At 48.5% G+C, this 12,952-nt stretch overlaps 1 protein-coding gene across 3 annotated transcripts in view; it reads left to right on the forward strand.

Annotated features, from left to right (window-relative positions):
- Positions 1-8,260: 8,260 nt before the first annotated feature.
- ACAT1 (acetyl-CoA acetyltransferase 1) overlaps positions 8,261-12,952 on the forward strand; it is a 141,882-nt gene continuing 137,190 nt past the window's right edge. Inside the window, exon 1 of one of the 3 annotated variants that reach the window (XM_078657045.1) lies at positions 8,261-8,481. In XM_078657045.1, coding sequence (XP_078513171.1) covers positions 8,434-8,481 — 48 coding nt within the window. In that variant the 5' untranslated portion in view covers positions 8,261-8,433. The remainder of the gene's footprint in view (positions 8,482-12,952) is intronic. The other 2 variants (XM_078657047.1, XM_078657046.1) reach the window with 2 other exon arrangements.

Genomic DNA, 12,952 nt, shown 5'->3' on the forward strand with positions numbered 1-12,952 from the left:
ATACTACTGGGTCACAATCCATCACATCTTAACTGAGATCGCCCCAGGCAGACCCTATGACTCAACACTATACAACATACTGGGGATGGGACACAAAGAAAAGAAGAGGAGTGTGACCACTAGATTTGTAGACCTGGCGCTGTTGTTAGCGAAGAGGTCGATAGCAATGAAATGGAAGTCGGCGAGACCGCCGAGTGTGGAGTCATGGTGTAGCGCGGTGGTACGCTGGGGAAAGGCTGAGGGCCAGGAGCTACAAAGAGAGGAGCGAAGGGGCCTACGCAAAAAAATTATTTCCCTAGACTGGAACTTGATGGTAGTGGAGTTTGAAACGTGCGCGAAGGCGCACATTGAATGAATACTTATGCCGATAATGGCTACGGCGGCAAACTGACAGGGACAGGTGAGGGCTCCTACATGGAGTGCCGGCTACACTCCGCCATGAGTCACATGCACGTAGTACAGGCTGCAGACTTCGAACGCATCATACCTTGCAGTTGCATTGTAACATGAGAATTGTACGACAAATGTATATTACACCACGGAATATTAAGGAATGGACATTGCTCGCATGAGAAAAACTCTATATCATATGTAAGTGCCGGGGGGGGGGGGGAGTTTAGTTGATGCAAAAATTGAAACAAAAGGAAACTTGTAATAGTATTTCTTGTCATTGGGGAGGCACAGTACTAAGCAAAGTAAACGGAAAAAGTAGTTCTGTTGTTGATAAGATGATGATGACACCGTAATATATTCTGTAACAATGAAGTGACGGAGTGAATATAAGTGTAATGGTGACCTTGCTATGACAATAAACATATTTTCAAAAAAAAAGGTATATATTGTGTTGTGATATGTGAATATATTTCTTTGTTTTTCACTTCACACTATGTGTCAATAAGTGTAAATACACATCACATATCTGTGTGTGCATATGTATGTCCTGTTCTCATTTATTGAGTACACCGTTTTCACCAATTTGTTATAAAATCATATACTAGTTCAGAAGTACGTAAGTTCTGTTTCTTTGGCTTTATTTGGATTTCTTTCGTTAAATGATAGTCTCATCTGAGGAGAGGGACAAATTGAATAAATACGTTGGACGCTTCTTATAGATGGCAGAACCACTGTTCACTTAATATACGAATCCCCAGGTTCTGCACAAAACTGGGACACCCCATTGCTTTATACTGGCGAATGAGAGCTCGGCCCAACTGCAAATGCCCGAATCTCACTTTGAATGAGTGAGACTTGAAGTCTCTGAATCTGCCATTGTAATAATAACTGCATTAACTTATACATCCATAGTTATGCACAGTCCTGCCAAGTATCACGTCCAGCTGAGCTAAGGCTGCTGGCAGTGGCAGCCTCACTCAACTGCTACAATGTAAATATCAGGATTATGATTTTGATTCCCTGCTACGCAGCTCTAGCTGCCTGAAGTCATCGCGGAGGACGCCAGATCCTGCTGCCGGAGCAAAGAGTTTGTTTTGGGAGCTAGCTGGTTGGGCATGGGCAGTGTGGGCAGCTGCCCAGGGCCTCACACTCGGCCTACCAGCATGGGGACCCGCACACTGGTGGTGTGTCCTGTTGCTTCCTTAGCAATCAATTTGGAAGAAAGGTGTCTCCTTGCAATTAGGGTCCAGGGGAGGCTACCCCCCCCCCCTCTTCTCTCCCTGGGTCTCTCCGGGATGGCGTCTGGAGGCCTAGAGGAGGGAGAAGCTTCCTCTTGTCCCAATTGCAAGGAGACCCATTCAGAGACACTGCGGAATGCCCATTGTCCAGCATATTACCACCCCCACAGTTTTAACTTTTAGCCCACCAGCAATTCTCACACCTAGGGCTGAGGGTGTGAGAATTGCTTTTGGGTTGAAAGTTAAAACTGTGGGGCGCTAATATACTGGACAAAGGGCCTCCCAGTCCCACAGTGTCTCTGAATGGCCTCCTTTCACGGGGTCACTTATTTAAATTAGGGGGGCCTCGCACATTTAAAAATTTGCAAACATTCGTGACAAGAATTTTCAATTCTATTAAGGACTAGGAGGCGAGGATTATGCTTTCTCATTTCTTTAATGAAATGCTCAGCAGCCAATAAAAAACAGAACTACAAATCCCATGAATACCTGGGAACAACCATAGAGTATACACTATATAAGCTCCAAACACTAGTCCTTCTTCCTCTTTCTTTGGGTAATCAGGTCCACATCAAAAAACAATCCCAGGTACAGTAACAATAAAAGTTCCAAACAAGCTGCCGAAATCCAAAGGATCCTGTAGCAGAAGATGGAGGCATCCTGGGTCCGTGAACAAGGAGGAAGAGGAAACTCTCGAGGCAGAATAACCATATCACTTCTGGTCAGAACCTGCAAAAGACATATAGCCGTAATATCCGAATAATGGAGAAACTAATCAAAGTAGATCAGGGGGGGAAAGAAACAAGGAAATAACAACTGCAACAGTATGCAATATTGTACAATACATGATAATGCAACATAGTAACAATAGGGTGGGATAATCCTCGCCTCCTAGTCCTTAATAGAATTGAAAATTCTTGTCACGAATGTTTGCAAATTTTTAATTCTATGTCAGGACAGGAGGCTCCGATTATGCTTGTTTAAAGCTCGTCCACCACAACAGAAGCAATACTAACAATTGGTTTATAGTAAAATTGTTTAAAAACAGAATCCGAAGACCAGTCTGCAGCCTTCATAATGTCAAATAGAGTAACACCCATGGAATAAGCTTTGGAGGCCATTGCTCCCCTAGTAGAATGTGCCCCAAACACAGAAACATCGATGCCCGCTTCAGACATGAGCCAGCGCACCCAGCGAGACAGAGTAGCCGGTGCAACAGGACGGAAAGGCTTTTGTAAGGCGATCAACAACTGACCCTGCATGTCAGAGCGTAAAGAAGCATTACTCACATCGTAATCCTTCAAACACTGGACAACACAAAGATTGGAGTGATCCGGAAAAGAAGGATACGTAATGGAAGAGGTGTTGGTTTTAGTTCTCCTAGAGAGCGTGAAAGTAACACCTTCAGGGGTGAAACAGCGACCCGCAAGGTCTAGAGCACGAATATCCGAAACACGTTTGCAAGAAACAAGACACAGTAACATGGTCAGTTTTGCAGACAACTGTTTGCGGGACAACAAAAGATTAGTAGGCCAGGCCTCCAAAAATTTCAGAACAATCGAAACATCCCACAAAGAGACATATTTCGGTGTGGGAGGTTTCGCGAGGCGAATACCTTTCAAGAGTTTGGAAAGCAAATGGTGTTCACCAACAGGTTTACCATCGACGTGGATATGGCCCGCCGAAATGGCAGAACGAAAACTACTAACGGTTCTGTAAGCCAAGCCAGAAGTGGCCAGAGAGGTCAGAAAATTAATGACTAAACTGATATCCGCTGAAACGGGATCAACCTCCCGTTGAACGCACCAATCACTCCAGCGTTTCCAGGCTCCTCGATACCGCTTGTGGGTATTGGGAGACCATGCGTTACTAATGAAGGTGGCAGCGTCGCTAGAAATGCCTGGGATTGACCAACGTTCCCCGAGATTCGCCATGCCAGCAACTGGAGAGTGCCGGCGAGAATGAGGGGATGCGGATCTCCGAGGGGATCCAGCAATAGATTCCTCTTCGGGGGAAGAAGGAGAGGAGGAGCACAGCACATTTCCAAGAGAACCGGGAACCACGCTTGAGCCTTCCATAAGGGAGCAATCAGAATCAGCTCCGCTCGAAATCGTTTGGTGTAAGCAAGGACTCTGGGAAGCATCATGAACGGGGGAAATGCATAACATAGAGTCGACGGCCATTGCTGGAGAAAAGCATCCGTGGCCAGCGCTAAGGGGTCCGGTCTCCAGCTGTAAAACCGGGGAAGCTGTGCATTGAGGCGAGAGGCGAAAAGATCTAGGTGACACTGGCCCCAAAGTCGAAGAATGGCACGGAAGACTCGAGGGTGAAGTCTCCAGTCGCTGAAGTCCCGAAGATGTCGGGAGTGCCAATCCGCAACCTGATTGTCGCGGCCCGGGAGGTATTCTGCAATAACCGTGATCTTCCGGTGGAGGCAAAAATGCCAAAAATCCTTGGCAATCTCCGCTAATATCTTGGACCGTGTCCCGCCCAGTTTGTTGATATAGCGGACTGCCGAAACATTGTCCATCCTGAGAAGAATGCAACAATTCGCCTGTAGAGGGGAGAAACACCGAATCGCAAAGGAACCCGCTAGGAGTTCCAGGCAATTGATATGGAGAGACAACTCCTGAGGAGACCAACGACCTCCTGTCGAAACTGACCCGCAACGGGCTCCCCAACCCCATCGACTGGCATCCGATTCGATTACCAGTTCCGGAGATGACCCGAACAGGGCTCGACCATTCCAGGCCTCCATGTGGTCTAGCCACCACTGCATCTCCATCCGCACATCCTCCGAGAGAGGAATTTGATCGGAATAGCGAAGACCTTTCCGAAGATGCTGAATTTTCAGGCGTTGCATCGCCCGGTAATGAAGAGGGCCTGGAAAAATCGCCTGTATCGAGGACGCTAAAAGACCTACTACTCGTGCCAACAACCTCAGTGACACAGTCTGTCTGGAAATAACAGATGTCAACTCTCTCCGGATGTAACGGAGCTTCTGATTGGGTAGAAGAAGCTGACAAGTCAAAGAATTGATTTGAAATCCCAGAAAATCGATAGACTGAGTGGGAACCAAAACCGATTTGGGAACATTGACTAGAAAACCCAGAGACTGCAAGAGAATGATGGACCACTCCAGGTGCTGCAGAAGCTTGAGAGGGCAATCCGCCAGGAAAAGAATGTCGTCCAGGTAAATAATCAAACGGACCCCCCTGGAACGAAGATGCTCTACAACCGGCCTCAGCAATTTCGTGAAGCACCATGGTGCTGACGAAAGGCCGAATGGAAGAACTTGATATTCGTACCATTGGTTCAGCCATTGAAACTGTAGGAACCGGCGATGGGGCCTGTATATCGGGATAGATAAATAAGCATCTTTCAGGTCCAGACGGACCATCCAATCTCCTTCCCGAAGGAGATCCCGCAGAAGATGGATACCTTCCATCTTGAAGTGCCTGTAGATCACTCCGCTGTTGAAGTCCTTCAGGTTGAGAACTAGGCGAGACCCGCCTCCTTTTTTCTCGACCAGAAAGACTGAACTGACAAAGCCCCGTGGATGGCGTTGGGTAGGAACAATCGCCCCCTTGGAGAGGAGCACCTTGATCTCTTCCGAAAGACAAGTCTGAGAGTGACTGGAAAAAAGCAGAGGGGTCGGCAGACAGGTTTGATGAATTGGATGATAGAATTCTATCTTGAAACCTTGAACGGTTTCTAACACCCAAGCATCGTTGGAGATCATGCGCCAATTGTTCAGAAAAAACTGCACTCTGCCCCCCAACATTACATCGCATGCCTGAATTAAGCTCACCTGTAGCTCCGGAATCTTGATATTGGCCTTGGTGGCCACCGGAACGTCCCTTGCCGTATTGTCCTTTTCCTTTTCTGGAAGGATAAAAGTTGGCGCGGGTGGAGTAGCCAGAGTCGTATTGGCCACCACGATGCTGCGAGCCACCCCTCTGGGACTGTTGCTGAGATCCACGGCCGAACGACCGTCCCCTTTGTCGTCCGGCCTTGGTGAAAACCGGACGCATGGCCCGGCGCAAGGAAGCTTGTGCTCTATCAATGCCGCTAAAGGCAGACACAAACTTAGTCAACTCCTTCAGAAAGGGTTGTCCAAAAAGAAGGCCCTGCGCCTCTGGACCTGCCTCAGAGGTGGCCAACTCCGCTAACTTTGGATCCAGTTTCAGGAGAATGGATCGACGACGTTCTGCTGAAATGGCACAATTAACGTTCCCAAACATGCAGACGGCCCTCTGTGCCCATTCGATGAGTTCGTCAGGGTTAACTGTCGCCGAGGCTTCCTTGGCCTTGAAACCTAGGTCCAAGATCTTGGATAGGGGACCCAACATGTCCATTAGCTTGTCTTGACAAGACCGCCAGGAGCGGTCCAGGCCTTTCTTGGGGTCTTTAGAATATTTTTTAAGGTAGGTGACCATCATAGGGTCCACCTCCGGGGTCTCAGCAATATGGTCTGCCAGGTCAGGTCTCGGGCACTCAGAGCGAAGTCGAGCCCGGACAGGCGCCTCAAAGGGTTGGCGAACATGCGCCTCCAGATAAGCCGCCACCGCTGGAGCGGGCAACCATGACGTGGAATGTGGATGGACAATGTCCTCAGGTTCGAAAGTGAGAAGGGGGGGACGCTCAAGAGCGTCAACAAAATGCTCCTTGCGGAGACGCTTTTTAGGAGGAGAATCATGACCTGAAGAGGCTTGACCATGGTCGGACTCCTCCGCATAAAGAGACGCAGAAGATTTGGGCTTGTCTGAAGATAAAACCTTCGCCAGTCTCTGAAAATCCAACTTGTGAGGGTTACCAGGAGACTTTGCGGATTTTTGAGAAGGAGGCAACCAGCCCTGATGAATGGCATATTCATTAAGACGGCGTTTAAGGGGATTAATAGCCCTTACCAGTGCCTTGTTAACTGAAAGTTGAACACCCTTATCCAACTCCTCCACTAAGTCATATTCAAAAGAAGTATCTTCCTCCTCATCATAGTAACAGTCTTCATCTGCGTCATAATACTCAGCCATTGCAACAATATGCAAAAGTCAATGCCCACAAGACTGTAGTAAATATGGAGTATCTGAAATACCAGTAAAGGGGGAGTGTGAACCCCAAGCAGGCTTAAACTGAGGTAAACTCAATGAAAACAATTTTTGAATGTGGAGGGAGATAAGCCTGCCTGACAAAAAACACTCTAGGCAGAGCCTATGCAGAAGAATAATACAACCGAAGCACTTTCCTGTGCTCCGGCGTCAAGCGGGGTCAAAAGTTCAGGGCTGTGGGCTTGAACGCAGACAAACGGCGGTCCTTCACTCAACCGGCAGGAGGACCTGAGAGGAAAAGCCTCGAGCCGGAAATAAAGCAGCGCGCATGCGCGACGCTGCAAAGCCACAGAACAACACCGGCTCGAGAGCGCTCGCGCTCCCAATGCGAACCGCGGACCCCTGCTCCCGCTCCACTGAAAGCGACCGGCACAAGCGGCCAGGCACTGGGAGGCAAGCAACGCGCTCCCAACAAACACGCCGCAAACGGACGAGAAAAGAGTACCGGCACCCCGAAGGGCGGACCGGAACACAGTAGACACAAGCCGCGCGCAGGTATCACAAAGCAGCGCAAGATAAGGCAAGTGCATAAACAACAATAATAATAAGTCACAACAGCAATATAAGCAGTATAAGGTAAATAGACTTAACTGGCTGCGGAGCAGCAAAGAAAGAGGAAGAAGGACTAGTGTTTGGAGCTTATATAGTGTATACTCTATGGTTGTTCCCAGGTATTCATGGGATTTGTAGTTCTGTTTTTTATTGGCTGCTGAGCATTTCATTAAAGAAATGAGAAAGCATAATCGGAGCCTCCTGTCCTGACATAGAATCCTTTTTGGCCAAGGGCCTCGCAAATCCTAGAAACGGCCCTGGGTTGAGGGATCTGCGCCGCAAATAATCATGGCACTGGCCACGGTACTCGCAGCGCTGCCTGCTGCAGCTCGCACCCAGCCGAGGGCCCTGGTACTTGCCTTTTTCTTTTTTTCAAATTAAGCTCGGAGTTTATAATGTACCAGTCCCAGTTTATACATGTGGTCTTGCTTTTAGTGCTTGTTTTAATTGTAAAGTGGAGGATCGTTGCTGTTTACTAACGTTTCGTGTAGGTCTAGTAGTTTAACCGGTGAATAAATCTGCATACGCTTGACGGATATGGTGCCACTTGCTCTGGTTTTCGAACTATGCTCCCAATAGTTACAATGTAAATGTTTATTTTCTGTGCGATCCTGAAAATAACCTTCCAGGCACATTTTCATTTGGCGCCCGGCCTCTAAAGGTCTTATAGTAACAAGCTGCACTGTTGCATACAATCGCCCTTCCAAGTTCAGCTGGGAAAGCGAGCCTCGCGCTTTGCAATTCGCTGAGTCTTTCGACCTTGACTATGATTGGTTGTATTCAAGTCTATTATGCATGATTGGTCGTCTTCCAGGCTAAATGCTAGACCGTCGTATCAGTAGTTGTTAGGTGGAACAACGCTCGCCATTTTAGGTGTGGCTAAACACAACTCATTTCTTCTGGAGGGGGCGTGGCCAAAGGGAGGCTCGTCTGCCCATATAAAATAGGGGCTGGTTTTGACCTTCTTTCAACCCGGCCACTGTCGCACCTCAGCCCGCCCACTTCAACGTTCTATTGGTTAGTTTCCACTAGGATACTCTCATTGGTCGGAACGAGGGAGGCATCTTTGGCTTCGTTTTAGCTGGGTTGTGCACAGAGGGACTGGCTGTCAGTGGGGTTTCGCACTGCAACCTGAAGTCAGCATGGCCCCCCTCCGAAGCTTAAGTTCACCGGTAAGGCGATCGCTGCAGGTCAGTACAAGTGTCATCAATAATTTCTGTGGGGATGGGGCTCTGGCAGAGGCTGACAGCCTGCGAGCCTTGACCTTAACAGGCTGCAGAGCGCTGTCTGGTCACGCAGGTGCTCTCTCTGCATAAGGCGGTCGTTGTTCCTGCAAGAGCAGGTTGTGAATGCAAAGGATTCAGGGGTGCAGGTTTTAAATGTAGGGGGTCAGGGGCTGCTGCCAAAGCTTTGTTACATTTATGTCCGTGGGAGGAACGTTGTTTTGGCAGAGGTCGAATTGGGCGGGCTCTTTGTGGAACGGCGTGTCCTTGCTTTGTTATTTGTAAGAAAGCAGTTTACATGCGTTTGGCAAAAGTAGGGGCGAGTTGTGAGTCCAGGAAACGTTGGTGATGTAAGCGTTTATTCGAATTATTCTATTAAAAAAGAAATAAACAACACATTCGTTTCTATTACATACCTGCATTCATGCTGCATAAAATCCGAGGATTGAATTTCTAGTAGCATGCGTTTCTAGGCTGCAGAGCGCCCTTTGTACCTCCATGTGGTCTAGAGAGCAAGGGTTCTGTTTCTGCTTGTGCTAAATGGTCGCTGTGCTCTAGGGGTTAGTCTGTTCCTCCAGAAGGTGTTTTTGCTGCTAGGAAGCTGTTGGTGTCCATCCTTGGTACTTTCAGCTGCAGGCAGTTTGCAGCTATTGAGATCTCTATGTGAAAGATCATGAGGCCAAAGAATTCAAGTGTTTTCTGGACTGTCTCTTGCCTTAGTAGTAGGTGGTGGATGTTATTATTACTGAACCACTCGTGGCAGTTCAGGCAGGGGTATTGTGTATATTTATGTTTGGGGCAGGAGGTTGTCAAGCCCTTAGCATGTCTCGCCTCTTACATCTGCAGTACAACTTATCAGGTATGCTGCTCTATGTTCTAACCCGCGCCTCACAGTATGTAAATTGTAAGCATCTTTTCTGTTCAGTCATTGGCCTCTCTACTACCTTATGAGGCTTTCAGGAAGTGCCGATTTAATTTATCGTTCCTGCTAACAGTAGCTGGAAAAATTAGGAACTTCTGGTCCTCAGCGAATAATAAATAGATTGAAGGTTACAGTTAAAACCCTCTGGGCCTTACTCCCCTTTTCATCCTTTAAAGGTTAATAAAACAAGTAATAGTGTTTGAGTAAAAAAAAAAAAAAAAGCGACAAGGGAATTATCAGGTTATAGTGTGTGCTATAGAAAAGAACCAGATGGTGTTACTTGCAGGTTCATATCTGTTGATTTGTTGACCAATAAACGCATCCTGGCTTACATGCTTATCCTTTTATTCTTTACTTTATTTCCCAGATCTATCAAAGGCTCGCGTTGCCCTTGCAACAATCAGGGTGACGCAAGGGCAACGCAATTCTTCTTCTTTTTTTTTTTTTTTTTTTTTTTTTTTTTGAACCTTTATTAGCATTTCACATAAATACAAGCATGGGCCTACAACCATCCCGGCCGGCCGCTAGGCAATCCGAAAGATCAGCAAAGCCATATGAAAAGATACAGCAGCCCATAAGTCGGGGTCAGATAAGCATCCAGGATATAACTCGTATTCAAACGTACAGCGTGACAATCAGGATTCCAGAGGGTTCATTTTACAGTGAAGAAGAATTAAAAAGGAAAAATATCAGAATAATTGCCATACGGTCTTACATGGTCCTACAATAGCAACATGAAACAGAAATCTGCAAAGAGTGCGAAAACACTTAAAGACATGGGGGCAAGGCATACGAGTCAGGATAATGTAAATAGCACCTACAGGCCTTGTCGAACAGCACCCCAGCCCTTAAAACAAAACAGACTGTAGGAAACATGAAAAACGACGACACCGAAAAGAAAAAAAGACAAAGGGCCATAGAGACAAAGAAAGAACAAATAAACAACCCCCTTCCCCCTACCCCCCACCCTGCACCCCTGCAGAAGGCTACGGCCTACCCCCCCCCCCAGCAGCGTGCCTATCGCCCTAAATGAGAACCCGAAATATAGAATAATAGAAAAAGGAAAAAGAAGGAAAAAATTAAGAGAAGGGCCCTCGATCAAACCACCCGGCCCCCCCCTCACCCATCGCGCACAATCACCATCATAAAAGCACAGTCAGTATAGCCACAGCCAGCAATAATTATCAATTCAATCAATGACATCCCCGTTGAATGTCCCTCTAGTCACCGTCAGCCAACAATGCGTTCCACCATGTCCTATACGGTCTCAACCCTGGCCTTTCCTATCAATAGCACCCACATGCGGCCATTCAGCAATCTGCAGACAGAGCAGTGTGGTGGGTCCAACCAATCCAGGCGGAACGGGCAGCGCCATTACGCCATGGGACTGTAGCCCCCAACACCCAACCGCATACGGTTGGTGGAAATCCATCTGTGTCAGTATCGATACCGGAAACATCCCCCAGTCCGAATACAGTCTCACCAGCCAGGAAGAGAGGGTCACACAATCCGGTAATCGTTGAAACGCCGCCGGGGCAGCCCAAACCATGGATCGATGTTGTTTCTTCAGCCGCCGTACAGATAAGGGCCCCGACGAGTCACTCACATATACAACAGGGCAATCCAAAGCGGTATCAAGGACCGGGTCTATCAGCGTCTCCACGAACGTAGGCGCAGCTGGAACATTCATCACTGACGCAGAAGCGGGCACATCGGCGCTTCCTTGAGATTGAACCAAGCCCACGTGGAGCGGCGGGACAACAATAGCGGCCATCCTTCTTCCCAGATCCCGAGCGTCCCGGATCAGGGTCATATGCAGAGTTGTTAACGCATCCAATATATCTCTGGACGTGGGCTCTTTCTCGTGGCGCCAGATCCCAGGACTCTCCCGCACAACGGCTTCTCTGCCCGGATGAGGTGTACGTAAGAGGGTGCTATCCGCCATCTTAGCTGATCCGGCCTCGTCCTTCTCCACCTCACCGCGGGATCGGGCCCCACACCAGGGAGGGACAGGATTCACAGCGGGAATCTCAAAAGTCAAGGCAGGGTTCTCAGCGGAGAGTCACCAAAAGGCTAAAAACTCCGCCTCTCCCCGGGGGCCACACGTTGACTCCGGGAAAAGTCGTCAGTGTGCCTGGACACAACACCGGAATGGGGGCCAAGTATCATGCACTCCCCTCAACGCAGCTGTATCGCACTCCCCATATGGTGCTCCTCTCGGTGGGCTGGGTCGGCACTGTCGCCATCGGCCAGCAGGACTTCAGTTCCCTCCGGCCGACTCCTCCCCACCACCAGAGGCCGCTGTTGTTGCAGTCGCGGCCGGCCGTTCTTCGCACTCAAGACCCCGGTCCCAGAGCCGTGAAGGCCGCAAAGCATTCGGGGACATTTCAACGGGTCAGCAGCAAGCAGGAGCCTCGGGAGCGAACGGTAAGTGAAAGTTATCCTTCGCCTACAGAAATACTCCGTTACGGCCCAGGATAATTGCCAGGATGTATGCGCGGGGTGAGAAGGCTCACGGAGCCGAGCGTTTACGCAGCCATCTCGGTCGCCATCTTGGCTCCTCCCCCGGCAACGCAATTCTTAAGTCAGATTTAACAAGCCACACACCACCACCATGTGTGGCTTGGCAAATCCAGAGTAACGCAGGGCAGCGCAAATGACTGCCTTGCATTGCTCTGCGCTGGGAAAGTGTTACATTGGTAGAGCGTGGGTGTTCCTCGCATCCATCCATCCATGCTTTTTGCTTAATTCCCAGATTTACCAAGAATAGTAAACCTGAGAATGCGTCAAAATGGTATGTTTTCCTGATAGAGGTGCAATGAGGAGAAATATCTTTATTTCTCCTAATTGTTAACTCCTCGTTATCCTCCATTCTGCAGCACACTTAGAAAGAGGAAAACAACTCTAAATAAAGGTGTCCCTTCCTGCACAAATAACAATCGTGCCTGTAAAGCAGGCAGTTGTACATCATGGTGCAGCCCGCAGCCTAATTGGAAACATTGATGTGCAGGCCTTTGCATCGAAACCCCTTGTCGACGGCATCCTCAGTGATGCCGCAGGACCCCGCATCGCAAGCGTCACAACTTCTTTGGATCCAGCATGTGCAATACGCACCTTCGATGTAGAACTTTGCATTGCAAGCCCCTCGTCCAAGGCATCTTTGACGATAACACAGGCATCACAGCCTTGCAGCTTTCCGGGAACTGCAACTGAACAATGCTTCTCTGCATCTCCATACCAGGACTTCACCTGACTTCACCGGTTTCATACCACTGGGTCTTACTCAAGATGTAAAGTCGGGGTAAGCCACCTGTGACTGGCATTGCAGAGCTGGTATACCTTTACATTCAAACATCCCTTTTGACTTTTAGGTGTGGTTCTGCATGCGTTATCTAACTTGTAGTGTTTTCCCACTTGATTTACACAATCTTGGTACTTTGGTGCTTCCTATGAGCTTTAGAATCCTATTTCTATGAGTAGTGCTCATTGGGTGCCCTCAACTCTCTCTTTTCCTTG

The sequence above is a fragment of the Lissotriton helveticus genome, chromosome 8 (assembly GCF_964261635.1).
Source record: "Lissotriton helveticus chromosome 8, aLisHel1.1, whole genome shotgun sequence".
NCBI classification, from domain to species: Eukaryota; Metazoa; Chordata; class Amphibia; order Caudata; family Salamandridae; genus Lissotriton; species Lissotriton helveticus.